Source organism: Onychostruthus taczanowskii, unplaced genomic scaffold (genome assembly GCF_017590055.1).
Source record: "Onychostruthus taczanowskii isolate IOZ18803 unplaced genomic scaffold, ASM1759005v1 scaffold13, whole genome shotgun sequence".
NCBI classification, from domain to species: domain Eukaryota; kingdom Metazoa; phylum Chordata; class Aves; order Passeriformes; family Passeridae; genus Onychostruthus; species Onychostruthus taczanowskii.
This window is the reverse complement of record NW_024498462.1, coordinates 223,868-250,418: the sequence shown is the minus strand read 5'-3', so window position 1 is coordinate 250,418 and position 26,551 is coordinate 223,868. Positions and strand designations below refer to the sequence as shown.

Sequence of the window (26,551 nt, the reverse complement as noted above, 5' to 3'; positions counted from 1 at the left end):
GCTGTTATATTATTCCTGGGTCTGAGTGAACCTGCATTTTGGAATACACCTGAGATGGGGAGTAAATGTCCAGAGAAATGGAAAATGTTTACAAACAGCACTGATATTTCTGGATAACGTGATTCTCTGAGCAGAAAAATAACATCTTTAGTTTGTCAACTCTGGGGGAAAAAGGGCTAAGATTCATTAAAGACTGTTCTGACGAGGAGCAGGAAGATTGTATTTTCTGACTTAATTTTCCCATGGAGCGGCTGAGACAGTCTAGTGCTTAAAACACAGAGCTGGGATTACATTTGAATCCTCTTTCTCACCAAGTAATTTAATTCTGTTTCTTTTTGTGTTATATGAAAATAACATCACTTGGTGGCTTGAGCAGTTTGAAATCCTTGGGTGGAATGATCTGAAGAACTGTAAACTGTTATCCATGGACCAAAATCCCAGCTCTGTGTCTGTTTGTGTCCTCATCCAAGCTAGCAGCTCAAATCCTCCTGTTTCTTGTGAGCTGAGACAAGATACCCTGACATTTAAAAGATTTCCCCAGCCTGGAGAAATGCCTCCTTCCTTTACTTATTTTTCTTTTCTAAGAAGAACAGGAAGCACATCCGAAATTAAGTGATGATCCTATTTTTGCTCCTTTAATTTTAAAACGGGCTATTCTTAAATTGTAAAAATCGTGTGTCAGATACCCAAATTGTGCTTAAGGAAGCAGGCGAATGTGCCTGGCATTTTCCAGCACACGCCTGGCCGTGTCTAACCTAAAATGAGAGCCGCGAGTCCCGAGGGGCGGTGGGAGATGCCGGCGAGCAGCGGGAAGCGTGTCTGAGCCCAGCAGCCCGTGTCAGGTCTCCAGAGGTCAGAGCGCGGCGCTTTCAGTGTGTACATCTCCCCTCCTCCCTTCTCTTTCCCCTCTCCATGTGTATTTTGTCTCCTCCTCCCGTGCGTGCCTGTCTTTGCATCCCCGCTCCTCTCCCTCCCCTCCTCGGCATCGATCGCCGGCCGGGCTCTCCGGGGGCCGGCGCTTGGTGGGCTCGTCCTTGCTCCCCGCCGTGTTTTGCCGAGTCAAGGGTATCTGTTCGGAGCTGGGCGAGCTGCTGGCGGCGGTGATGTGATTGCATAGCAACACAGCAGCCGGGGCGGTGGAGGAGGAGAGGCAGCGGTGCTGAGGCTCAGCATGCATCCCTGTCACAGGGATCCTCTGCTGATTCACACAGCCCCGCTGCCCCCGCGCCTCGGACCCGGCCGACTCGGAAGGTAGGCCATGGCAACCTTTGTTTCCCACTCGGATTTCCTGCCCGGGCTGGAAAAGGGGAGAATTTGGACGGATGGTTTGAGGTGGGAAATGCGCTCTTTGGGGGTGTGCGTGTCCCTTGGCAGCAGCGCTGCCCATGCATGTGCGGCTGAGGAAACTTGCGGAGAAGAGAAGAAGGGTGTCGGGGTGAGCCAGAGAGGCGGCCAAGACCATCTCCACGAGGGAGAGGCTAGGGACCGGCTAGGGATGCGGGTTCCAGAGGCGAGCAGCCGCCTCCAGCGTGCCGGCGTGCCCGGCTGCGATGCTCTGCACGTTGAAGGTTTATTTACCCCTGCTCCGGGCAGGGTGCGTGGTGGCCTTCTAGCACCTTCCTGGGAGGATCAGGCAGCAGGGCAAGGCAGGCACCCAAATATTGCTCACGTAGTGAGCGAGGATCTTCCCAGAGCCCCAGCTCTGCCCTTTCCGTTCAGTACCTTACACGGGCCAGCCTTGCTCCTTTATGTGTCCGCCCTCCCCTCCCCCAGCTTCTCCCCAGCTCCTTTACTCATCGTTCCTCCTCCTCCTCCCTCTCAAGGGCTTGTCTTGCCACCACTGACCTTCCCCTGGATGAGCCCTGACCGACTGCAGGATTGCCTGCAGGAAGCACAGGACCTTTCCTGCTCCCCAAGGCTCAGCACTCTGCCTCCCTCTCCCTGCCAGACAGGACAGCCTGGGCTGTGCTTTCTCAAGATTTAGTGCCACAGATTATTAGAGGTGCCCAGTCCAGCCTGTTTCCTTCAGCCTTCCCTCCAGCACAGCATCACAGCTGTGGAGATCCACCGGTGGAAGTGCCAGCATTGTATTTGTGGGGTTTCGATGCTGAGGTTGCCCAGGTGCAGTGACAGGGGTGTGGAGCAATTATTCCCATACCCTTAAATGCCACACTTTTTCTGGGAGAACCAATGTTTGTTTGTATTTTGAGTTTTAGTGATGAAAAAGAAGTCTAGTCAGTTTTTTGTCAGTTTGTTTTCCCTGTGCCCTAATCCAAGGTCCCTCACACCTCTCCTGCTGCTCACCTCTCTGTCTTGGACCTGTGAGGGTTCTTGTTTGGTTATTCTCATTAATGGCCTTTCCTGCCTGACCACAGTGCCCTTGTTGAGGAAGCTGTGTGAGGTCCCAGCCACCAGCTTCACCTGTGCTGGGGGGGTTTCCATTCTCCTGGCACTCACGTGTGGCTCTGGTGCCATCTCACACCCTCCCCTGGCAGCTCCCCGTGCTGAAAGCTTTCTCTGCTGCTGTGGGAGCTGTCCAGGCAGGTTTTTGGAGTCAGCAAGGATGTGGTGCCACTCTGGAAAGGAACTGGACCAAAGTCTCGTTTAGCAGCAGTGTCCAGGAATGTGGGTGCCTGGGGTGCTGAGAGGGCAAGTGTTGGGGTGTTGCTGTGATTGATGCTGTGCTCAGGTCCTCCTGTCAGCAGAAGGAGCTGACATGGGATGAGGATCATGTCTCTGGATTAACGTCTGAGACAGATCAGTGCTGCTCTCTAAAACTGGCCGGGGCTGTAACTGTGAATGGGGCTGCTCGAGTGGCTCTTTGCTAAACCAAACAAAGTGAAACAGTGAAGGGATTAAATGAATGGGTTCAAACAAAAGTCCTGAGTTCTGGAGACATGGTGAATTTCGGAATATAATCATGTTTTGAGAAATACATTCAAGGCTTCCACTTCAGCCTGGATGTCTGTGATAAAAGCACAACAGAGGAATTATAAGTCTTGTGAAATAAGACATACTGACCAGAAAGAACTCAGTCTTCAAAAAACTCTCATTTTCATAGGTGTATGAAGATGAAACCAATCTTTTCAGAATTGAGCCAAAATTGCTCCATCCCATTTGCCTTTGCTGTTTCCCTTTGCATAAGAATAAGGTCACTCTGACACATCTCAAGTAGGGCAAGGAAATGTGACTCCATGGGGCACACAGCCTGGTCATAAAATTCATGGCCTCAGAAGGCCAGAGAGCCTTGTGCTTTGGCAGGGAGTTTATTATAAAAACGACCTTGGGGGCAAGGCAGAGTATTCCGTTTAGAGAAGCAGGTGCCAGGTTTACAGTGAGAATGAGAAGCAAAATGCCAAGGCAGCCAGAGTCAGCAGCATTGCCTTGGCCATCAGACCTGAGTGTGGGTGTGCTCTTCCCACTGTTGTTGATCAGTTACACAGCGTGGCAAATGGGTGATGTGCTTTTCACAATGCAGCAAAACTTGTTTGCTGCTTCCAGCAGCAGGGAAGGGAAGGTTCAGGTGCTTAGAGGAGAAAGGCAAGGCTTGAGGTTTTTACTGGTTTAAACTGGCAGGTTTCAGAGCTACAGGAGCCACGTTTCTGAAGGAATGTCTTCAATTTTTGTGCTCGGTGCAACCTTTTTTCAGTCATTAAGCAAGTGATTTGCCCCCTATTCTGCTTTCCCTTTTGGGAGGTTGCTGCTTGCTCTTCTCCTGCTCCCTCTGTCTGTCAGGTCCAGCAGGCAGCAGCTTCTCTGTGTCCAGCCCAGCAGGGCTGTGGGCTCACAGCTGGGTCCTCTGCCTGCTGGAGTCATTATTTCAGTACTTTAAGCTGCTAAGAGATGGGAAGAGTTCCTAGGAAAAGTGAGCTTTAGAGGGAGCAACTTAAAACCCAGCTGGGAGTCTGAAACGACATGCAAAGGAAATAGAGGTTTTTCAATCTTCCTTTAAAAAAATCCCCCAAGTTATTTTTGAGCAGAAAGAGGGGTAGTCAGTTTTGCATGACCGTGTTGTGGGCATACACCCACACTCACCTGGTGAGGTGGGGACATCATCACCACCACAGTTTCCTAGTGCAAAGCCAACTGGTGAAATTTTTCAGTTTGATGCTGTGTGAGTGTGTATGTTCTGTTGCTTAGGAAAATGGAGAGTGAGCCAGGGGAAAGGATGCTGCTTCCTTATTAAGATGTGTGGCACCTGTTTATCCATTGAATTAAAATAACATTTTGGTTATGAGCTCCAAGTCCAAGAAAGGAGCTCATGGGATGTGAGTCCCCACTTCACCCACCCTCAGTGAATAACACATCTTCTGTGCTGCTTGCTCACTGCCGGATACAGCCAAAGTTTTATGCTACTTCTCATGGACAAGTGCTTAATTGCAGCACCCTTCATTTTAATTAATAAAGGGGACCTGGTTCTTTGGTGGAAGTGCAGTGTGAAGCCCAGTGGCTGCTTTGGCCTCTGGGATTTTTAGCCCTCAGATGATGGGGTTGGAAATGCTCCCACGTGTGGAAGATTGCTGGCAGTCCCCTTTCAGGGTACATGGGAGCACATAACAGCCAGGACAATGTTGGGATGATTTTTGTGGGAGTGTGTTTGGGTGTCTGTTCTGGGTTTGTAAAGAGATGGAGATGAAGGGCCCATGCTCTGAGAGGGAACTGTGTTGTTTTTCGTTGATCCCAGTGGGACAAAGGTTGCTTTTCTCTCACCAAACCTTGACCAGTGGGGTCTTGGGAAGTAGTTCGTCTGGCCTGCGATCTCAGGCTTAAATTATTTACTTACAAATGCAGAAAATAATTTTTTGCTGAAACAGGATGTGTTGTTAAGCTGTCAAGGGAGTCCTGCTGTCTGCCAGCCTGGGAATGCTGCCTTTGTTATCATCTACATGGGAGCTGAACTCTGAAATATCCACAAGCCTCCCACCTTTCCCCTGAAAGGACACTGAACATGCTGAGCTGAAATGTTATTACTTCTCTGTACAGTGAGTTAAACAACAACAAAGTCATTAACATTTCCAGCAGCAGGGAACATGTTTGTATTTCCACTCTCCTCATGGGATAAAGGCTGAGCTGAGCTGCCTTGCCTCAAGATGTTCCCATATTTTTTTCCTCATAGGCCAAGATCTGAAGTGGAAAGTTTCAGGGAAGAATATTTAGGAGGAAATTAGGAATTCAAAGCATAAACTGTGTGAGTGAGAGACCTCTTGACCTGTATGCTGTGTTTGCTGCTGTTATGTGTGGTAGGGAGCTGGAAATTCAACATTACACTCTACTGCCTGTGACAGGTTTCTAATCTTGGGGGTTGGCTTTAGCCATGGAGGGTCAGCTGCAGTGTGAATTCTCTCAGTGTTTGGGTATGGGTTTCTATCAGGAGGATTTTAAACAAACGAAGCAGAATTGGAGAATTCTGTGCACCATGTGCCCTGGTGGCAAGCTGTCACCTTCCTTTTGGGTGGGATGGAGAAGAGGTGCTGCAGGAGCTGGGACAGCCCCTCCAGCCAGCCAGGGATGCTGCTGCAGCAGCTCTGGAAAGCAGAGAGAGCACAGAGGTCCCTGAGTGGTGCAGTGAGTTGTGTGACAGAGCTGAAACAGGACTGGTTGAGCAAAGGCTATTCCAGCTGCCTTTGTCAGACTGCCTGGAAAGAAGGGAGTGGGACAGGCTCTCCAGTGCTGAATTTGTAACAAGTACAGCTCATGTAGGAAGAGAAAAAAAGGCAATTATTTTGGTTTTAATACCTTTAATGCCCAGGCATTCGACTGCTGAAAAGTAACACCCAGATTTTTGGCTCTCTCATTTTTCAACTGGAGGATCATCAAGGTCTCATCTCAGAAGTGTTTGGAAGCTCTAACACAGTACTGTGGAACATTTCTGCTCCATTTCTTAGGGTGCTCTGAGAGCAGAGGCAAATGTTGGGTGCTTTGTATGGGGGAGGATGCAGAGCAGCACCAGGTGAGGAGGTTGTACCTGATGCCTCTGAGGGCTGATCTGACACCTTTGTGCCTGCAGTGGGACCTCCAGCACAGACAGGTGAGACACACCAGTGGAAGAGGTCTCCCTCCTTGCTGTCTCCTCTGTGTGAGTGCAGTGCCCCAGTCCCTGCTCCATGGTGACTCTGCCACTGCTTCTTGCAGTGTCCACCTGTGGAAATTCTCACCTGCTTCTGCTCACTTGAGCCTTGATGTTTGTTCTGTGCCCAGGGGACCAAGCTCACTTTATATCTGTTTGAACAGCCTGACCACATTGTTCCCTGAGTCCTCCCAAGGAGAATCTCAACTCCTTTTCAATCAGAGGCTTGGAGTAGGCTGTGGGGATGATAGTTTTTGTTGTCTGGACTTCAGTCTGGTTTGTATGATGTTGAACCTTTGCTGTCGTGTGCTGGGTCTCCAGCACCAACCTAAAGCAGAGTGCAGAGGGCGAATGGTGATGTGGGGGAGGCAAAGTGGATCACAGGTTTGGCTCTTGGCAGGCATAGGCATCAGGCAAGAGGAATTTAGCCAGGAAGCATCCACAAAATCTCTGCTCCACATGCTGCAGTGCCCAGCCCCAGAGCTGTATGGAAGCACTGAAGTAGGAGTGCCAGAACTGGAGCTGTTTTGTGTGCCTCAGCAGAGAAGCAGAGCAGATCCAAGAGCATTTCTCCTTGCTTGGTTCCAGCAATAGCAGGGAATTTGGCAAGGGGTCACATGGAGCTGTTGGCTTGCCTGCAGACGTGCCTCTCAGTCTGGTTGTCTCTCTCTCCCCCTGAACGTGCTCCTTTGTGCTGGCTGCTGAGCAGCTCAGTCAGTTCCACACTATCCAGGTTCTCTACCCCTGGGCTTTGTCTTTGCTGTTGCAGAGTGGCAAAGGGCAGCTGGGCCACTGCCCTCCAACCTGCTCCAGTGCTCGTGGCAGCAAGGGGCTGCACAGGACATGACTGGGTAGTGCCCTTTGCTTGGCACTCAGCTTGTTCTGTGACTGCTGCCTTGGACAGGCTTTAGTTCCCTGTGCCATCTGTGTCCTGATGGGCTTTGCCATCCCTGGAGGAGTTCAAGGAGCCAGCCCTCAGGAGGTGCAGCAGTGGCTGTCCTTATTTCCACGATGCTGGCAGGGAGCGTGGGCACCCTCCAGGTCCCGCGCGTGGGCACCTGCAGGACCAGGGTTACCCACCCCTGTCTCAGAGCTGCACTGCCCCGTGCATGCACATCTGTCACTCTGCAAGATGCAGTCAGAGCATTGTCACCTGCCCACTACTGCTCCTGTTCTCTGTGGTGTGGCAGGAACTGGGGCCAGCCTGTGCTGGGAGGACTAAGAGCAGAGAGCCCCTGGGTGTGCTGTTGGAGGGCTGATCTCGTCTGGCCAGCACACATCCCTGCGGTTTCACTGCACTGTGCCACAGAAAAACCTCAGGATGGCAACTTCAGGGAGACATCAGAACCTCACTGCAAAAGCCATGGATTTCCCAGTCCTGGGGAAGAGCTCAGTGGCATTCCTTTGTCAGAGGCTTTGAGGAAAAATAGCTTTTCACACCCTGAGAATTGTATCTTGGCTACATTGAGTGTCATCCAGAGGTCATCTAGAGCAACAGAGCCCAAATGGCGCAAGCACTGGAGGGAAAGGAGGTGCTGTTACCTTCTGTCAGAAATCTTCTGTACCCTTGGGGCTGGGTGTGCTGAATTTGCACCGAGAGGCTGGAGAGCTTTGAAGACCCTGGAATTTATAATTATTAGTGTGGGTCTCATAATCCCCTCATAATCCCCTGCCTGCATGGGGAGAGGAGCAGGGATGCACAGCCTGCAATGTTCAGTGGTGCTAATGGGCAGGAGAGGGAGAGGATGAGACCTTGGACTGTCAGCCTGCTGGAGAGCTCAGCACAGGCTGCTCTGCTGGAAAGGGAGAGAATTATGGCTGTGAAAATCACTAAGAGATTTAAAAAAAAATCATAGGATAATCTCTTAATGTGTGTAATTGAGGGCAGAGAGGCAGGGAAGGCTCAGGCAGGGGAGTGAGGGCTGTGAAAGTGCCAGAGATGGGCAGTGGCACGGGGCCGGGGGGGTTTCTCCTCAGCTGTCTCTGCAGAGTGGCTGCTGTCAGTGCAGGATGTGCTGCCTGCTCCTGCCCTGCCAGGAGGGTTCCCCCAGCTGTCCAGCTGAGCTGGGTGTGAAGGAGCCAGCAGCCTTCTTCCATCAGCATCACTCATTCGTCTCAAAGCAGCCTCATCTCCAGGCAGACACGAGCTCTGTCTGCTGGAGCAGGTGATTTTCACCTTCTCTAAGTAGGAAAGCAGTCAGCAAGTTTTCTCTCAGCTTTATTTCTCATGGCTTTCCATAAAGCTGAGATGGTGCTGGCAATGAAATGAATCCCTATTTTAGCTCACTTAGAGTCCAAACAACAAAACCCAGCAGTACTGTGACCAGAGGTTGCATTTCTGATCTACAGAATAGTCAAGGGGCCACTGCTAACTGGCTTTACAGGTCATGCAGTTCAAAAATGGGGATAATGAAGGGAATTTTATAGCTCATAATGAGCAAAAACTCATAAAATCTAGCTCACAGTATGAGATACATGAAGCTGGGGCTCTAGGCAATTTGCCTTCTGAATATAAAAGGAAAAAATATGTTTGAAAATGTTGTCTGTTATGGGGATATGTCTGTTCTGTCTAAACATAAGTTGTTCTGGATTAAAAACCATACTGTACCACCTGCTAGGAAGAAAGTGAATGTTATCTCAACCGAAACTATAACAATGGCCATGCTAGTGAGATCCTCTCTCCCTTTCTTTAAACCATCTTGTACAGTTCAAGAAACCCAACCCTTTCTAAAAGTGCAGTGTAGTCTGTGGGACTCACTAACAGCAAATTGCATAACCAGGTGGAAGAGTTGGATGCTTAGATGAAACAAGATTGCAGCACTAGTAGAAGTACATTAAATTAAAAAATGCTTCCTTTTAGTCTCCGGCTGCCATGGAGGCAGCGCTGCAGGCAGCTGGGAAGGGGGTCAGCTCCGTGAGGAGGTGCAAGCTGACGCGGGGACTCTAACACTGCTTTTCAGGTGCTCCATCCCCATGACCATCAGCTCTGATGCAGCCCCTGGTGATGCAGGAATGGCTCCATGTCCTCCCGCCATGTCCTGAGTGGCGCCCGCCGGCCCCGGCGCAGCGCAGCGCTGCCCGCCCGCTCTCCCAGGTAAGAGCGGCCTCGGGGAGCCTCCTCTGGCACCTTTGTGCAGAGCTTGCGGCTTTCTGTGGGGCAAACGGGCCCTCTGTTCCTGGAGAAGGGAGGGCTGTCAGCTCCAGCCCCCATCGCTTAAGGAGAGCGTGTGCCCTGCTCTGGCACTCCTGCTGCACAGTGCTCCCCAAAGCAGGGAAGAGAGAACACCTGCAGAGCTGGACTCCGAGCCTCTTCCACAGTAAAGAGCCAGAGGTTACCGGTAACTGCTCTTATGTGTTTGGTTGGGCTTTTTTTTTTTTTTTTTTTTTTTCCTGGAAACTTGGAAGAACGTCAGCTTTTGGTGAAAATGTAGGTTTTCTACTCTTCCTGGTTGCAGAGAAGAGATTGGAAAGAAACCCCTGGTGGATGCTGTAAGGCAGAGGAGGAATCTGACCTCTGACTAATCTAATTATCTTAAGGCACAGACCTTGGTGTCCCTCCTCCTTCCTCCAGGGTCTCGGAGCCCCAGGCCAGGCTCCTCACCAGAGGGGCAGGAAGGTCTCTGGGGGTCCCTGGGCAAATGGCAGATCAGACTGAAGAACAGAAAGGTGTGCTGGTAACTGTCTGCAAAGCTGCCTGTGCTCTGCTCTGAGCTGTCATGAGGGGGTTTAGCACCCTGGTGTGGGGAAACACTGCCTGGGCTCTGCCAGGCTGTGGATCCCTGTTTGCCCGTAGCTCTTGGTCCCAGGGTACCTCTCACCTGTCTGGACAATGCCAAAAGTTCCCTTGGGCTCTGGCAGTGTTCTTGCCAGGACAAACCAGGTCCCAGCTCTGCCTTTTCTTTTTTTGTCGTGCTTCAAGCATGAGAAGCAAGGGCTGAACCTGGGTTTTCTCCCTACTGTGGCTGACCACCAGCCTGGACCTGTTTGCCTCAGGGAGCTGGGATCTGCAGGAGCAAGGCAGAGCTGTCTCTGGAGAGGCTCCAGCATGCAAGAATGAGGCAGGGGGCAGGCTCTTGGTGGCTGAGCCAGGGTTTCTTGGTCCCAGGGTGGCTGCTACAAGGCTGCTGTGAGCCAGTGCACGTGTGGTTGATAAACAGCCTGGCAAATGAAGTGAGGAGGGAGAGGGACAGAACAGGATGAGCAGGAAAAGCCTTCCTGACCTGCCTGAGCAGCCCAAGCCTCTGTGAGGGGATCAGAGCTCTGTGGGATTTGCTGGGAGAGAGGAGGGGAGCGGGGGCAGGAGCAGTGTTAATGACAGCTCCCCGTTAGAAGGGGCTGCTGTTGGCACCTAGGAAACAGCCTCCCTGTCCTGTCCTTGCTGGTCCTGAAAGCTCTGGGCAGGCTGCACAGCCCATCCTTAGCTGTGGCCTCACTGAAGCCCCCTCCTCCAGTCTGGGAGATGCCCTGCCGTCTGTCGGACTCACCCGAGGGGTGCTGAGGAGGGGAGCTGGCTGTGCTGGTCCCAGAGGAGGGTCAGCACCCATCAGATGTGCAGGCAGAGAAGAGAGGGAGAGATACTGGGAGCTTTTCTTTCCCTCCCTGTAGGTGGAAGAGAGCATGATAAAAATTCTGGGCGTCAGGACTGTGGGGGACACAAGAAGCCAGTCCAGAGCTTTTTGGCAAAAAGAAACTATTTGCACTTGGTCCAAGCTGGCATGAACATCTGCTGGTACCCAACACCGTGCTGGGGCACGTGGGGGACAACAAGGGCATCTTTGACTTTTTTGAGATTAGATATCAAGAACCTATTTACCTTCTGGATCACTGAGGCTTGATGGGATGATTTCCCGGCTAAATCCCTTTCCTGGCAAGCACCCCTGTGTGCCCTGCGTGTGCTCCAGCATCGGGGCCAAGGTCTCCGCCGGCCATCCCAGCGCATCCCTCGCAGGGACGGCTCTGCAGCGCCCGGAGCAGTGACCCTGCCCGCGGCTGCTGTCCCACCTGGGGCTGCCTGCGGCGGCCGCATCGCTGCCCTCATGTGCTCGGGGGACAGCCGCGGGGTTAAGGCAGGTTGGAGGCCGCTGGAATGCCGCTGGACAAAGCTGGGATTGAGGCTGGCTGTGGCGGCTGCCGCCCCCTGCGCATTCCTGGGGGGTCAGGGCCCGGCTCGGCGGGCTCCCGGCGCTGCCCGGGCGCTGCCGCCGGCAGGAGCCATGCCCGCTCCTCGGCCGAGCCGGGCTGAGCGCAGCCGGAGGCGCTTGCCACAGCCAGCGTGAGTCCGAAAATAAACCTGTTCCAGGGTGGAGGGGGGTGTGAGGGTCCGGGCTGCCGCTGCCGGGCTCTGGGGAAGGGATGCTGAGGGATGCTCAGAGGGAAAGCACTTATTCCTCCGTCTGCTCGCCTGCAGGGGTTTTGTCCTAGGGAAGCAGGTGTTCGGCACCTGCTCTCTGCTTGGTCGCTGCTATGAGATTGTCTGCAAGGCTTGGGAGCTGCAGGCGTGGTGGGCTTTTAACTTATGGAGTAAGGCTGGGAGGACTGGGTTGTCTGCAGAGCTGTGCTGCAGGTGCACCCAGGTAGAGCTGATCCCTTCCAGGGTGTCCCCTGGGATAGAGGGGAGGGCTGGTCAGTCCCTGGCAGTGCCCTGGGACTGACCTACTTCAGTGCCATGAGCACCTGCACATGCAGAGTATTGGTTTTAATATGTGCAAGCAGCAGTTTTAGCTTCAGTGGATGGTGCCATGAGCACCTGCACATGCAGAGTATTGGTTTTAGTTTTAGCTTCAGTGGGTCATTATCTGTGGCCCCAAGAATGCTGTGAACTCTGTGGGTGATGGTTTTCTCTGTTTTCTTGGTGTTTCTGGAGTGGCAGGATGGGGAGGCAGAGAACAGCCTGTTGGATGTTTTTAGATGAATCAAACTTAGCACCAGTCTTGGCGATCGTTTGATTTTTCTCTGAGAACTGGTGTGGAGGGGGTATTTTTAGCTGTGCAGCCAAATTCCTTGTCTGGTTGTTTTCTCCTGCCTGTTGTTTCCCTCGGCTTGGCTGCATCGCTTCTCCAGACACCTCCACGAGCCCTTGGGCAGGACAAGTGACAAGTATGTGCACATTCCCCTTGAAAGAGCTGCTGCTTTTCCCCCAAGGCAGCTGCCCTTATCTGGCCTGTTGTATACTGCTTAGAAAGTACTAACACATTTAATTATGGTTGATTAAGCACCTGGGGATAATTACCTCTCTAATATCAAAGCAGCATTCGATCGAAATGCTGCCATTTCTCCAACACAGCTCATTGATGTCTCACTTATGGGAAAGTGTCCATGTGTTTTGCTCAACAAAATGTGGTTTTTGGAGAGAAAATCCCCTCTCGCTCACTGAGTCCTGTGTGAGGGGCTTTTGATCCTGTGTGTTGCTGTCACCAGCACATGCACAGAGTGTGTTGTGATACAGTGCTAAAGGCTCAGGAAAGGATTCCAACAAGGATTTGCTGTCCAGGGATCAGAACCCAGTTTTTCCAGCTGGATGTGCTTCCCTTGCCTGGCTGGGTTGGGATTTGCTGTCTTCTCTCCATGGCCTTTTGCAGCACCCTTCCCACGGCTGCTCATTCTGGAGAGCTGCGGAGGAGAAGCAGCATCTGTGGAGGAGAAGTGGCTCCACAGATTTGCCATGCAGGCAGGGAATATCCTGGAGCCTCTGTAGAGGAGCAGGTGGCAAGTGCCAGCATTGGGGATGGCATAAAGGATGTTGGCAGATCCCCTTGGTCCCTAGGAACAGCAGGATCAGCCTCCTCTCGAAGCACAGCAGCTCTGTATAACATGGGAAAAATCATCATTAGCCCTGCAGGCACTGTGACACATAAGGACCAGCTCTGGCTTAACAGCTCTCAGCAAGATAAGCTCATTGCTGGATGGCTGAGGAGAAAGGAGATGTGCAGTAAACCCTCCCTTCAACCTTTGCTCTGGATGCTGCTGGAGCTGGCCCTGCATCCTTCTTGCAGAGACAGCCAGGAGTTTCCTGGGAGCTGCTAACAGACCACTTAAGGAACAGGGCAGCCCCCCTGAGAGTCAAAGAACCAGTCAGGGTTAGGGCAGAGTTGGGTGGGTGTCTCCAGGCAAGATCCCAAAGCACCAGGCAGCAATCCCTGGATGCAGTGTGGTTCTGTTTCTGCCCAGGTTGAAGCCTCACAGGATGGTGCAGGACCTTCGAGTGTAACCCCTCGGGCTCCAAGCAGTGCTGCCGGGCCCCAGGCCCCTCTGGAGATGAATCTTTGCTGGAACGAGATCAAAAAAAAATCCCACAGCCTTCGGTAAGAGTCCTGCCTGCAGCAGCTCCAGGCTGGCCTGGCCCTCCAGCCTTGCCTGCTGCTTGTGATTGTCAGGAGGTTTTTGAACTTTTTTGCTTGATGAGCCACATGAATTCACAGTGACCTTGGCTCAGCTCCCCCTCTGATACACAGATGTCCTTTAGCTGGAAAGCATCTCCTCCATTTCTACCCATCCCAACCTCTCCTCCCTCCCCTCCTTCCCTCCTGTTTGCTTTCTGCTGCTCTCTCTATCCTCTGCCACCTCTGCAGCTGTCTCTTTTTGCCCTGTGGCTTTGCCTGCCCCTCCTCTGTGCCCGTCCCTTCACTGGGAGCCCTCTCCACTGCATGAGGGGAACATGCCTTCCAGACTGTCAGAGTTTGCAGCTCCACAGCCAGCATGACAGAGAGCTTAACTGGGGCGTGTTAATTGTCTCCTGCCTTAATCCAAGGCTCCTGGAAGCTGCCCAGACATTAAATGCCATTCCAAGCCCCCCTTGCTAGCCAGAGCAGTTCTGACCCACAGGCAAACACAGAATGACTGTCCTCCACTCTGGGCTCCAGGGTGAGGAATGGCTTCAGTTTCTTGTCCCCAGTGCCTCCGTGCCTCACCCCACGTGGCAGTGCAGGCTCTCTGCTGGCTGGGGTCGGGCACAGCCCGTGCTGAGGTGTGCTGCCAGTCCCTGAGGAGGTCCTGGGGCCCAGCACCCAGCCATGGTGCTGTGCTTCCCCTCCTCTGGGAACCTGCTGCTCTCCTGTCTGTCTGTCTGTCGGCTCACTGTCCTTGCTCTCCTGCCAGGGCTCGGCTGGAGGCCTTCTCTGACCACAGTGGGAAGCTGCAGGTGCCTCTCCAGGAGATCATTGACTGGCTGGGGCAGAAGGATGAGGAGCTGTCGGCGCAGCTGCCCCTGCGGGGCGATGTCCTGCTGGTGCAGCAGGAGAAGGAGACACACGCGGTACGTTCCTGCTGCCTGCCCTGCTCCCTGCTCTGAGGGCTCGGCGTGGCCAGCCCTGCCTCCTGTCACTGCTCAGTCCCTGAGTGTCTCCATCTCTGCTCTGAGGAAAGGCAGAGCCCATCTGGTTTTGGACAACAAACCCACATTACAGCCTCGAGTCACCTGCAGCTGGTGATGAACCCTGTTCTTTGTAGTGGCTTCCCTGTGTCCTGCCTCTCACTGGCCTCTGCTTTTGGGATCCTGGAGGCTGAGAAGGCTGGTCTAGGGGCAATCCTGTGGCTGGGACATGAGTGCTGCCTGCAGGAACATGTTATCATCATTCCTGAAACCAGGGTATACCCAGGCAGATCAGAGTTTCCTGCTCCCAGGATTACAGCATTTTCTTCTCACTGCCAGTGGCTGTTGGGCTTTAGATGTTTTTACCTTGAAAACAAAATTCAGGTGTTTACTGCTGCTGTCCCTCATCCTTGCTGGGGCTTTTCAAACAGCCCATTCAGCAGACAGCACTGGTGTGGGAGCTGCAGTGGAGGGGAGGAGAGGACATACTAGACCAGCATGCCTCTGAAGTCTTCCCTGGCAGATGTGCTGCTTTGGGGCATCCTGCTGTTCCTCTCCTTGCTCCTGCAGCAGCTGGACCTGTTGCTGAGCAGCTGCTGGAAGGGTTGTTAGTGTGGCCACGCGCAAGTGAAGAGCATCCCCAAGCAGTGCCTCTGAAAGCACCATAAATAAAACAGCTCCTCCTGTGCAGCCCTGGCTCAACACCACTCTGGGCTTGCTGTTCTGCCTCCCCACTCCAGCAAAGCTGCAGGCCAGACCTCTGCAGGAGCCACCTTCTGCCAGGTGGTCATTCCTTCCCTGAACTACAAAAATATTTCCCTTAACACTGACTTCTCTCTGTGCCTCCAGGGAGGTTTGGGCCTTGGGGTGAATAAATCACTGCAGCATTTGGCAAGGGGGCAGCCAGGGCACAGCTTTGTGGCTCAGGCTGCTGTCTCATCTCTGTGCTCTACTCTGCAGGCTTTCATGGAAGAGGTGAAGTCTCGGGGGCCATACATTTACTCTGTCCTGGAGTCAGCACAGGCTTTCCTTTCCCAGCACCCGTTTGAGGAGTTAGAAGAACCAACTTTGGAAAGCAAAGGTCTGTGCAGCTGCCCCCTTTTTGTTCTCTGGTTTGTTCTCTGGTTTGTTCTCTGGGCTGGCCCGGGCAGGGTGGAGTGGAGGTGGCTGCAGTGGCACAAAGCAGCACATCAGTGCTCTGCCTCACACCTCGGTGCCCAGGCTGTGCCCAGTCCTTTGGCCAAAGGTCACACTGGCACAGAGCAGTGTCACTATCCAGGAAAAGGCAGAGGCTCCTGGTGCAGTCCGTGATGGGGGCACCTCATGAGGCAGCACCAGATGTGCTCTGGGGTAGCTTTTTAAAAGCAGCACAGCCTGTGAGGATAGAGAGGCTGCATACCTAGAGGAGCTGGTGCAGAGATGGATACTATTATTACTTGTTTTCCTTCCCTTTTCCCAGTTTTCCCTAGATATTTTTATCTCCCATTTCCCTGTCCTCCCTCTGCCCCTTGCCCCTCTCTCCTCTGGGTTGGGCTCTCATTTTTGCCCCCTGTTTCCTGCTGCTTTCCCCTCCCAGATGTGTCTCCGCGGCACCGGATCCAGAACATCAGCCGCTTTGTGTGGAAGCAGGCCAACGTGGCCAGCGAGCTGTGGGAGAAGCTCACGGCGCGCTGCGTGGACCAGCACCGCCACATTGAACGCACCCTGGAGCAGCTGCTGGAGATCAAAGGGGCCATGGAAGAGCTCAGCACGACCCTGGACCAGGCTGAGAGCGTGCGGGACACCTGGGAACCCATCGGGGACCTCTTCATTGACTCCTTGCCGGAGCACATCCAGTCCACCAAGGTACGTCTGGCTGGGAGGGGGCTCCAGCCTTGGCCGTGGAGGGGGTGAAATGCTGCCTCCCAGGAGCACAGAGCTGCTCCCGTGGACTGCTCAGTCCAAGGCAGCCTCATCAGCTGGGATCTCAGGGCCAAGGCCTCCTTCCCACAGCCCCCCTGCTTTGTGAGGGGGATTTTGGCCAGCAGTGTCCCAAGCAACTGGCCATGCCGAGCACCTTGTCATGGCACAGACCTTACACAGGTACAGTGGCTCAGCATAGTCAAGTCATTGTCCCCTTTTCATTTATCAGGAGTAATCTGCAGCCCCCATTTCATTTATCAGGAGTAATCTGTAGCCCAGTTCATTTGGTTGGGTATCTTTTCCCCTGCTAAGGTGCCTTGTGGGAGGGTTAGTCAGCAGTGGCTTGGTAGTCACTAACCCACCCTAGTTTGTAGCAAAGGAATCAGATCCAAGTCCTGGCTACTCACCTGCTTCCTTTCCTTCTTCCCCTGCTCTGTGCCTGTGTCCCCATTCCCACTGGACTCCAGCTGTTCAAAGAGGAGCTCTCCCCCATGAAGGATGGGGTGAAAGTGGTCAATGATCTTGCACACCAGCTCGCCATCTCAGATGTCCACCTGTGCATGGAGAACTCCCGTACCCTGGAGCAGATCAACACCCGCTGGAAACAGCTGCAGGTGGGAAGGAGTCAGGAGCAAGCACTGCAAATAAACCCTGGGCAGGAGGATGCTGGGAGGGGCTGTCACTGCTGACCTTCAAGGATGATAAAGTAAGGTTTGGCTCAGCAGGATGTTATAGCTGATGTTCCTGGCAGAGAAGAGCATCAGTTCAGTGTGAGGAAAGAGTCTGGTAAATCTGCAGAGATCTTGGTCAGGAGAAGGCAGTGTGAGGAACAAAGGGAGAATCAGGATGTGTTGGAGGGGGTCAGTACCAGCTGTGACTGCTTTGATGTCTGTGAGAGTATGGATGCAGGTGAGCTGGAGATGTGGCTGTGCTGCCCCAGGAGGAGGAGGTGTAGAGGGTTTAGCAGGCTGGAGGAGGACACAAACACCAAGAAGGAGGGGTATCTGTGTGCTGGAGCATGTCTTAGTCCACCACAAGCCTTCCTGAATGGGTCATCAATCCAAAATGCCTGTTGGACTGGCAGTGAATTATTTTTCAATTCTCCAGGCCTCCATAAACGAACGCCTGAAGCAGCTCCAAGACGCCCACCGGGACTTCGGACCAGGCTCCCAGCACTTCCTCTCCTGTACGTGAGTGGGTCCCCCTGCTTCTGCCACGAGGGTGCCTCTGCACCCCTCTGGGCTGTGGCACAGCAAAACAGGGTGCAAAGTCCTGTTGCTGAGCCCAGAGCTGTGCATGAGGCTGGAAAAGTGCCCTGGCTGGTGCCCGGTGCACGGGAGCTGGAGGCATCTCCAAAGCTGCCATTGTGCTGCCTCACCTTGTGGGACCAAAGCAGGAGGCATCTCCAAAGCTGGCACTGGGCTGCCTCACCTTGTGGGACCAAAGCAGGAGGCATCTCCAAAGCTGGCACTGGGCTGCCTCACCTTGTGGGACCAAAGCAGGAGGCATCTCCAAAGCTGGCACTGTGCTGCCTCACCTTTGGGACCGAGGGTGGGACGTGAGTGTGGTTTCCCTTCAGAGCACAGAGCTGTGACACTCACAGCAGCAGCAGCTCCCAGGGGACACTGGGACTGTGTCAGCCTCAGAGCAAGACAACAGATGGCAGGAAAAGGCAGTCCCTCATAGCCCGTGTTGGTTATTTGGAGGCTAAAAATGTGCCTTTTCAGGAGGTTTTCATTCATGTGGTGAGGCAGAGGGATGCTGTTTTTACAGATCAGAGCTGTTGGCTGACAGCTCTCAGGCCTGCAAAGGCTGGGCAGCAGGTTGTGCTCCAGAGCCTGGGGTACATCCTTGGAAATGCTGAGCCCTGCAGAGTCTCTGGATGTCAGTGGGATTTGTTGGCCTGTGTTTGTCTGCAGACTGAATACTATCTGAAAGGAAGAATGACTTTTCCAGTTGCTGGAATTGATACACTACCTGTGAAAAAGGAAAATATCCAACGGTCATGCCATGGCTTCCATCCTCTATATAACATAGGGTGGCAGGCAGCTGGTGTGGGATGAATCCTCATCTTCCCAAGATACTGCAGCTGGCACCCAGAGCAGGAACAACAGATGCTTTGGGTGTCTGAGCCTGGTCATAACAGGCAGTGCTGTGTCTGTGTGCCCAAATCCCATCTGCTATGAGCCCTGCCCACTAGTCACCACAAGGTTGCCTTGGGCATCATCCAAAACATCAGGAAATGTCTCTTCCTGAGTTCTGAGCTCAGCCAGATACAAAGCTCCTGTCTCAAGAGGCAAGATGTCTCTAACAAGACCAGCAGTCTTGAGCCTTTTTTATGGGAAGCATCCCCTTGCCTGCACCAACACCTCCAGCTGGTGATTTGGGAAGATGCAGCCTTTTCAGAGGCACCCACCTGCTGGCACAGTCCTGCTGTGCCAAGGCTGGCATCAGAAACAGCAGCAGCTTAGAGGAGCATTTGGTGTTGATCTGACATGTGTTTCTCTCCTTGCAGCCTCTGTCCAGGTCCCCTGGGAGCGAGCCATTTCCCCCAACAAAGTGCCATACTACATCAAGTGAGTGTGCTCCCAGACACAGCCCGAGGTCTTCTCTGGCCTGGAGGGATCAGGAATTGGGCAATTAGGAGAGGGGGGCACACTGGAGTGAGAACTCACCTGCAGTGAAGCAGGGCTTCCTCAGCCTGGCAGATCCAGGCTTTCCCTGCCTGCTGGGATGTTCAAGATGAGAGGAAACCCCAGCTGGAAGGAGAGGGGCTGGCAGCAAGTGGGGATATCCTGCTGTGGGCATCCTCCATGCTGCTGTGGCTGGGGAGTGTGCTCCGGGGGATGCAGCAGTGTCTGCAGACACTGAAACACTTGCTCCCAACGCTGGCCAGGTCCTTTTTTTAATCTCTCACTGCAGCTTTTGGTTACCACATTGACTCTTGGTCTCCATCTATTTTGCTTCCAGCCACCAGGCCCAGACGACGTGCTGGGACCACCCAAAGATGACAGAGTTGTACCAGACGCTGGGTAAGGAGGCTGTCACAGAACCACTGGAGCAGTACTTGCCTTTTTGGGTGCCTGTGAGATTCCCCCAGGCCACCTGCTCCCCTCTGTGCTGCAGGGTCCCCCAAAGCAGTGGGGTGTGACCCCTGCCAGGCTCTGCTCCTCACTGTCCTGCACGTGCTCTGCTGGGGTCTGAGAGCTGCAACTGCTGCTTCCTGCCCTGGAGATAAGGAAGTTGTGCTGTGGTTTTATTCTTGTTTTCCTGTGTCCCTGCAGCGGATTTGAACAACATCAAGTTCTCGGCGTACCGGACGGCCATGAAGCTGCGGCGGGTGCAAAAAGCCCTTCGATGTGAGTGTGGCAAGAGCTTCCCTCCTGCTGGCTCCCCCTCAGTGGAGGCTTAAACTAACACAAGCTTTTATCAGCACATCAAAGGCAGCAGGCACCAGGGGATAGGTAGCTGAGGCGAGAAACCAGGAAGATCAGCCTGGGAAGCTGAGCTCTGTGTCAGCGCCTTTCTTACAGCTTGGGGTGGAGGTGACCCAAGGGCAGGTGTTGTCCAAAGGGATGTGAGAACAAAGTGGTCCAGCTCAGGGGTACAAAGCTGTGGCATCAGGCAGGAACTCACCAAGCAGCTCCAAAGGAGCATGGAGGAGGTGTGGATGTAACTGAGAGATGAAACCAGACTCACTGTCAGGGACAGAGAGGGCTGCACTGCTTAAAGAGGAGGAAGGGAGCCAATAAACCTAACTTCTGCACTCTTGGTGAAAGCTGGAGGATTCATAGCCAGGTGAATATGATACAACAGGAGTTCAAACATCTCTCCAAGAGGTAGCTGCTCCCTGGAGACTGCTGAGGAGTTTCTGGTGGAACTGGCAAGCAGACAGGTGGGAATCTGATAGATGCAGCATCCTTGGCTGCTCAGAGCTTTTGACAAAGCCTCTCACCTAAGGCTCTGTCAAAATTAAGCAGCAGCAGGATGAGGGAAATCCTCCTCCTGAAATAATTGTTCATGAAGGGGAGCAGCAGTGGGGCCCAGGCAGAGCTGTGCTCCTTGACATCCTGTGAAAGGGCTGGAAGGAGGCAATGAGTCAGGGTAAGAGGAGTTTGGGTTCTCGAGGGAGTCAAACCCTGGCTGTGGAGTATTTTCATACCACTGTGGTGATCAGGCTGCCCTGTCCCAGGGACATTCAGGGAGGATGTAAAGCAAATGGAAGAAAGCTTTTGCCACCCTGTTAAGGTGTCCATGCAGCAGCAGGCAAGGTGTGGAGAGGAAACAAGGGTGAAGAAGAAAGGAGAACTCTCCTGTGTGCTGCTTGTGCATCTCTTGCACCTCACATGCTGCACCGTCGCCTTCTTTCCACTCCAGAAATTACTTGGATAAGTGCTCTTTATTCAAGATATACTTGAGGAAAGGGCAAGGAGGTTGCCAAGGCAGCTTTCCCATCATGAGAAGTTTGGTAGAGTGGCTGTGTGGGAAAGAGGCAGTGAGGGATAGATCAGGGCCATATGCAGTCGTGGGCAGTGTGGACACGAGGGTGGGCAGGAGTGATACTCCCTGGCACGGAAACTGGGGCTTCCCAGTGCAAGTGTAGCAGCTTTGACAGGAGAAGGGAGGATTTATCCACAGAGTGAAGCTACAGTGTGGAAAAGGCACACAGTCCCCTGGGTACTGTGAATATTAAAGGTCTCAAAGATGGAAAGACTTTCAGGAAAGAAATATTGCTGCTTGCTAACACAGTAGCACGTACAACCTGCAGCCATAGAAGTCTGAAAGCCGGGTGGCTCACACTGTCCTAGCCCTGTTTTGGGTTTGTGCCTTAATTCCCTCACCCTGTCAGAGCTGGAGACAGGACTGATCCATCTCTGGGCAGCTGCTTGTAGGGTCTGTGTGGGTCTGTGCCCCCTCACCTCCCCACAGCAGCCCCACAGGGACCTGGTCCATGCAGAGAGGCCAGCACTGGGCTCTGCGCATTGCCCTCCATGGGGGGCATTTTCATGGTCATGGCTGGACACAGAAATGAGGGAGGAAGGTCACAGAGAATGGTGGCTCAAGGTGGAGATGTGGTATTTTGGGAGAAGTTTACAGGCAGGAGAGAAATTCTAGCAGTTGCACCCATCCTTTCCAGCATCTTTCCCAACACAGTGGGACTAACACTGCCCCAGGTTAGGGCAGGACAGCAACTCCCTCCTCTTGCTTCTCACCTCTCTCATTTCCCCTCTGTTCCCCCTGTGCTTTCTGTGCAGTGGACATGGTCACCTTGGGCACAGCTTTGGAAATCTTCAATGAGCACGACCTGCAGCCCGGCGACCGGGCGATGGACGTGGTGGAGGTGATCCACTGCCTGACCGCCCTCTACGAGCGGCTGGAGGAGGAGAGGGGCATCCTGGTCAACGTGCCCCTCTGCGTGGACATGAGCCTCAACTGGCTGCTGAACGTCTTTGACAGGTACCTCTCTCAGTGTCCTCTGAGCTGTGGGGCTGCCAGGCCATGTGGCATTCACATTCTCTGAAAAATCCCTTTGCCCAGGATTTTTCTCCTGGGAAGCTGAGAAGCCTCAGAGAAAAGGAAAACAATTATTATCTGATTTACTTCTCCTGTGTTTTGCTCCTTTGGAATGTGGTTGGAGATTGTTTACCCACAGGTGATTGTTTCATTGGTTTCTGGTGTGAGTTGTTCTCACTCATTGGCCAATCAGTGCCAGGCTGTGTTGGGACTCTCTCCAGAGTCATAAGTTTTCATTATTATCTTTTTAGCACTGAGTAAGTATCCTTTCTGTATTCTTTAGTCTAGTTTAGTATAGTATTCTTTAATACAACATAGTATCATAAAATAATAAATTAGCCTTCTGAGAACATGGAGTCAGATTCATTCCTCCCTGCCACGAGGGTCCCTGCAAGTACAATACCCTTGTGCTGCTCTTCCAGCTGGCAGTGCTGCACAAAGGTTGTGGCTGCCAGTGAGGGAGGCTGCCTGCTGTGTGCTTGCCTTGATGACCCCCCTGCCAAGAAAAACCCACTCTGGAGCATTTGTAGACCTGTGCAATATCTTGTCCTGCAGTGGCCGCAGCGGGAAGATGAGGGCTCTCTCCTTCAAGACGGGCATTGCATGTCTGTGCGGGACAGAGGTCAAGGAGAAGTTCCAGTGTGAGTCCCTTGTCTGCCTCCCCTAGAACCTCGTGTGAATTCACCTTGGGAAAACAGGAGTGGTTTTGTTTCCTGGCTTAGACCTTCTTTGCACGGGAAGAGCAAAGAAACAGCTTTCCTGCAGTGACTAAGCTGCTTGCATCATCACCTCTCCCTCCCTCCCCAGGCCTACGCCACCAAAATTAGGAGGTGTTTTTGCAGAGTGACTGGTGCTGCAGTGATCTTGCTTGCATGGCACTGTAAGGAACAGTGCAGAGAAGGCACACAGGAAAGTTATCCAGTGCTTTCCAGAAGGAAAATACCAGGGGGTGTATAGCTGGGGGAAGTAGGTTTCAGGCAATTTGCTTTCCTCACTGCATTTTAACTGTGGAATATTGTGGAGGGGAATCTTGTGTAGCATAGGCAGCACCAAGGGGTTAAATGAAGGGATTAGGCTGATTCGTAGAGGACAGGCTAGCTGGTGTTGTTTAATAAATGATGTATGGAACCTCTGTCCAAAGAAGACACTAAACTGGTTATTAGGAGCTGGAAGGACATTGGTAAAAGTAATTTAATCATAGGTCAGATTTTTCCTCGTATTTGAGCTCTGTGCTGGGGGTGGGCAGTGGGGTCCCTGGTGTCCCCACACCCTGCTCCCCGTGCCTGCCTATTGCTGGGCTGTCAGTTGTGTGTCTGTATTAGGGGGTGGGCAGTGGGGTCTCTGGTGTCCCCACACCCTGCTCCCCGTGCCTGCCCACTGCTGGGCTGTCAGCTGTGTGTCTGTATTAGGGGGTGGGCACTGGGGTCCCTGGTGTCCCCACACCCTGCTCCCTGTGCCTGCCCACTGCTGGGCTGTCAGCTGTGTCTGTGTGCCCGCAGATCTCTTCAGCCAAGTGGCCAATGCCGGGGGCCTGTGTGACCAGCGGCACCTGGGCGTCCTGCTCCACGAGGCCATCCAGGTCCCTCGCCAGCTGGGGGAGGTGGCAGCGTTTGGGGGCAGCAACGTGGAGCCCAGCATCCGCAGCTGCTTCCGCTTTGTGAGTGCGGGGCCACGGCCCTCGGCCCGTCTGTGCTGGGAACAGGCTCCCCAGGTGGCAGGGGAGCTGCTCCCCCTGGCAGCCAGGTCCCAGCTCTGAGCAGCCCCCTCCTGTCCCCCCCAGAGTAATGGGAAGTCTGCCATTGAGGCGTCCCAGTTCCTGGAGTGGGCCAACCTGGAGCCGCAGTCCATGGTGTGGCTGGCGGTGCTGCACCGGGTGACCATGGCCGAGCAGGTGAAGCACCAGACCAAGTGCTCCGTGTGCCGGCAGTGCCCCATCAAGGGCTTCAGGTAAGGGCTGTGATACGGGACCCTGGCCCCAAGGGAGGGAGAGTGTGCTGTCCTGCAGGACAGAGCTGAGTTGCTCTGTGCTCTTGGGCGAGCCTGGAGCTCTGCAGCCAGCAGTGTTCCTGGCAGGGCAGAGCAGGTGCCAGCCAAGGGGAAGGAGCAGAATGCTTTCCTGGGGAGTGCAGCCATCAGCCCTGTGGGTTCACTGGGGTGTTAGAGCAACACAGGCCACCTCTGTCCCCTCCCACTGACCTCTTCTTGGGCTTTAAACACGTGTTTTGATGACTTCCACTGCTTCCCTATGGCTTCTTGACCTCCCCAGGTATCGCAGCCTGAAGCAGTTCAATGTGGATATCTGCCAGACCTGCTTCCTCACGGGGCGAGCCAGCAAGGGCAACAAGCTGCACTACCCCATCATGGAGTACTACACCCCGGTACAGGGCTGGGCTGGGCTGGGAGGGCCCTGGTGCAGAGCAGGGCCCACTGATGGCAGCAGCCTTGTGATATTTAGGCTGGTGCAGTCCCACAAGTGGATCCCTTGTGTAGTTTTGTACCCTGTGCATGCTGGAGGCTGCCTGTGTCCCTGCTGTTCTGGGGCTCGTGGTGAGCAGGATGCATGGCCCCAGTGCCCAGCTTGGCCTGTGCCAGGCCCCATGGCAGGCTCACAGAGCTGCTGTGTGCCCTCCTTGCTTCCTCAGTTTTATCTGCCTCTTCCCCCATGGAGCTCATGCCCAGCCTGAGGGGATATATTATTGAGGGTGCTGAGCTGTGGTCCCCCACTTTTCACTAAACAGGCACCTGTGTCCCATTTGTGTCTCTGCAGACCACATCCAGTGAGAACATGAGAGACTTTGCCACGACACTGAAGAACAAGTTCCGGTCCAAGCAGTACTTCAGCAAGCACCCACAGAGAGGTTACCTGCCCGTCCAGTCCGTGCTCGAGGCTGACTTCTCTGAGACGTGAGTTGCCTGGGCCCTGGCTTATGTCTTTGGGCCCAGAATGAGACATGAGTTCTGTGGATGGAAAGAGCATCTCAGCTCATGCAGGGCTCCTGGGGGAGGGCTGGAGGAGCACTTGCTCTGGGGGTGATATGCCACCTTGTTCTTGAAGGAACAGAGATTTCAGTCTCTCTGTCCAGCCCCTCTCTGGCTCTTCTCAGCCAGGTGGGATCAGTCTGTGCCCAGCCTGCTGACCAGTGTGCATCTCTTGCAGCCCAGCCTCGTCCCCGATGTTACCACACGCTGACACACACTCCAGGATCGAGCACTTTGCCAGCAGGTACCCCCATGGGCTCCGCTGATCCTGCTGGAGCACAGAGCATGACCCTGCTGGGTGTGGGCGGGCTTTGGGGCACACAGATGGTCACAGACCCCTCCACCTGCCCCAGCACTCTGCACAGCCAGGAAAACCTGCCTGGGACGTGGTGGTGCTGTGTAAATTGGCAGCAAAGACCATGCATTTGGCAGCAGATGTCTCACCAATGCAGCAGCCTCCATGTGCTGTCCTGCTCTTCCCAGGATGAGCTGCTGGATGGCTTCTCAGCAGGCACATCCCTCGGTGTTCTGCTCTGTGTCCTCACCAGAGCTCTTTGCCAGATTCCCACTGCTGCTGCCTTGGGGTTTGTGGTGCCTCTGCCCTGGCTGTGGGGACCCAGGGGGTGCAGGGAGCCTGTACTTGTAGCTCAGGTCCTAGGCTAGAGCTTGGAATTCTTACATCCTTTTCCTTTGCTTGTGAGAGAGGAGGCTGAGCCAACTGCACAGCAGCAGCTCTTTGTTCTAGAGATTTATACCCAGGGCAGCAGTGTATTTTGGTTTTTAAAAAGGCAAAATTCTCTAGGGCCTGTGCAGGACAGATTGGTGCAGGCCAGGTGGGAGACCCTGCAGAGAGGGGTCTTGCAGGGCCTGCTGCAAGTAGCTGAGCAAACATTTAGGGTGTCTCTGACCATATCCCAACCTTTTTCTCTTCCCTCCAGGCTTGCAGAGATGGAAAGCCAGAACTGTTCCTTCTTCAGTGATAGCCTGTCCCCTGATGACAGCCTGTGAGTTCTCCTTTCCCTTCTCCTCGCCTCCTGATGGGTCAGGGCTCCTGTGGCTCTATCCATGCATAGCCAGGGTACAGAAATGCTTTCCTTCCCACTCCCATTGAGTGAGAGGCTCTTGGGCACCCCCAAAAACAATCAGGGATGCTGAGCCCCTTCTGAGCTCTAGGCCTGGAGCAGCCAGGAGCTTCCCTGTGAAACTGCCTCCCTCCATGATGTCCTTCCCCAAGGGCACACAAATCCAGTGATTTTCCTAATGAAGGTGTTTCTCCACCTGCTGGAACAGGGATGAGGACCAGTACCTGCTGCGCCATTCCAGCCCCATCACGGACAGAGAGCCCGGGGGCAGCCAGCAGGGTCCAGGAGGCCTCAACATGGATGACAAGGGAGAGCTGGAGAGAGTCCTGGCCCACTTAGAGGATGAAAACAGGTAGAGACATGGGCAGCCTGAAGGTGGGGGTTGTAGACTGAGACAGGGGAAGGGACTGGAGAAGCCTTGTAGAGCTCAGAGTGGAGGCAGGGGATGCTGCTGGGTCTGGACGTGGGGATTGCAGATGCTGAGAGGGCAGTTTTGCAGGGTGGCTAAGCTGAGCACTAAAACTCAGTGAGAGTCTGCTCTCAAGGAAGGGAGAAGACTCTGTTCCCCAAAACATTCCTTCCTACATCCACAGAGCCTGCTCCCTCCTGAACTCCAAATGAGTTAAAGGGGGCCCAGGGCACTCTGTCTTTCTTGTCCCTGAGCCCCTCATGAACAGTGGTATTGCTGCTGTGGACCAG

The 26,551-nt window shown here is 53.8% G+C and overlaps 1 protein-coding gene across 2 annotated transcripts in view; it reads left to right on the top strand.

Annotated features, from left to right (window-relative positions):
* Positions 1-1,110: 1,110 nt before the first annotated feature.
* DRP2 (dystrophin related protein 2) overlaps positions 1,111-26,551 on the top strand; it is a 28,536-nt gene continuing 3,095 nt past the window's right edge. The window contains exons 1-20 of one of the 2 annotated variants that reach the window (XM_041396666.1): positions 1,111-1,251; positions 9,028-9,161; positions 13,235-13,368; positions 14,162-14,318; positions 15,336-15,456; positions 15,952-16,220; positions 16,745-16,891; positions 17,385-17,463; positions 18,793-18,853; positions 19,248-19,309; positions 19,562-19,636; positions 21,533-21,734; positions 22,347-22,432; positions 23,291-23,448; positions 23,572-23,738; positions 24,058-24,169; positions 24,559-24,695; positions 24,949-25,014; positions 25,709-25,774; positions 26,061-26,204. In XM_041396666.1, coding sequence (XP_041252600.1) covers positions 9,057-9,161; positions 13,235-13,368; positions 14,162-14,318; positions 15,336-15,456; positions 15,952-16,220; positions 16,745-16,891; positions 17,385-17,463; positions 18,793-18,853; positions 19,248-19,309; positions 19,562-19,636; positions 21,533-21,734; positions 22,347-22,432; positions 23,291-23,448; positions 23,572-23,738; positions 24,058-24,169; positions 24,559-24,695; positions 24,949-25,014; positions 25,709-25,774; positions 26,061-26,204 — 2,348 coding nt within the window. In that variant the 5' untranslated portion in view covers positions 1,111-1,251; positions 9,028-9,056. Of the gene's footprint in view, positions 1,252-9,027; positions 9,162-11,237; positions 11,340-13,234; positions 13,369-14,161; positions 14,319-15,335; positions 15,457-15,951; positions 16,221-16,744; positions 16,892-17,384; positions 17,464-18,792; positions 18,854-19,247; positions 19,310-19,561; positions 19,637-21,532; positions 21,735-22,346; positions 22,433-23,290; positions 23,449-23,571; positions 23,739-24,057; positions 24,170-24,558; positions 24,696-24,948; positions 25,015-25,708; positions 25,775-26,060; positions 26,205-26,551 lie in introns of those variants that run through there. The other variant, XM_041396667.1, reaches the window with a different exon arrangement.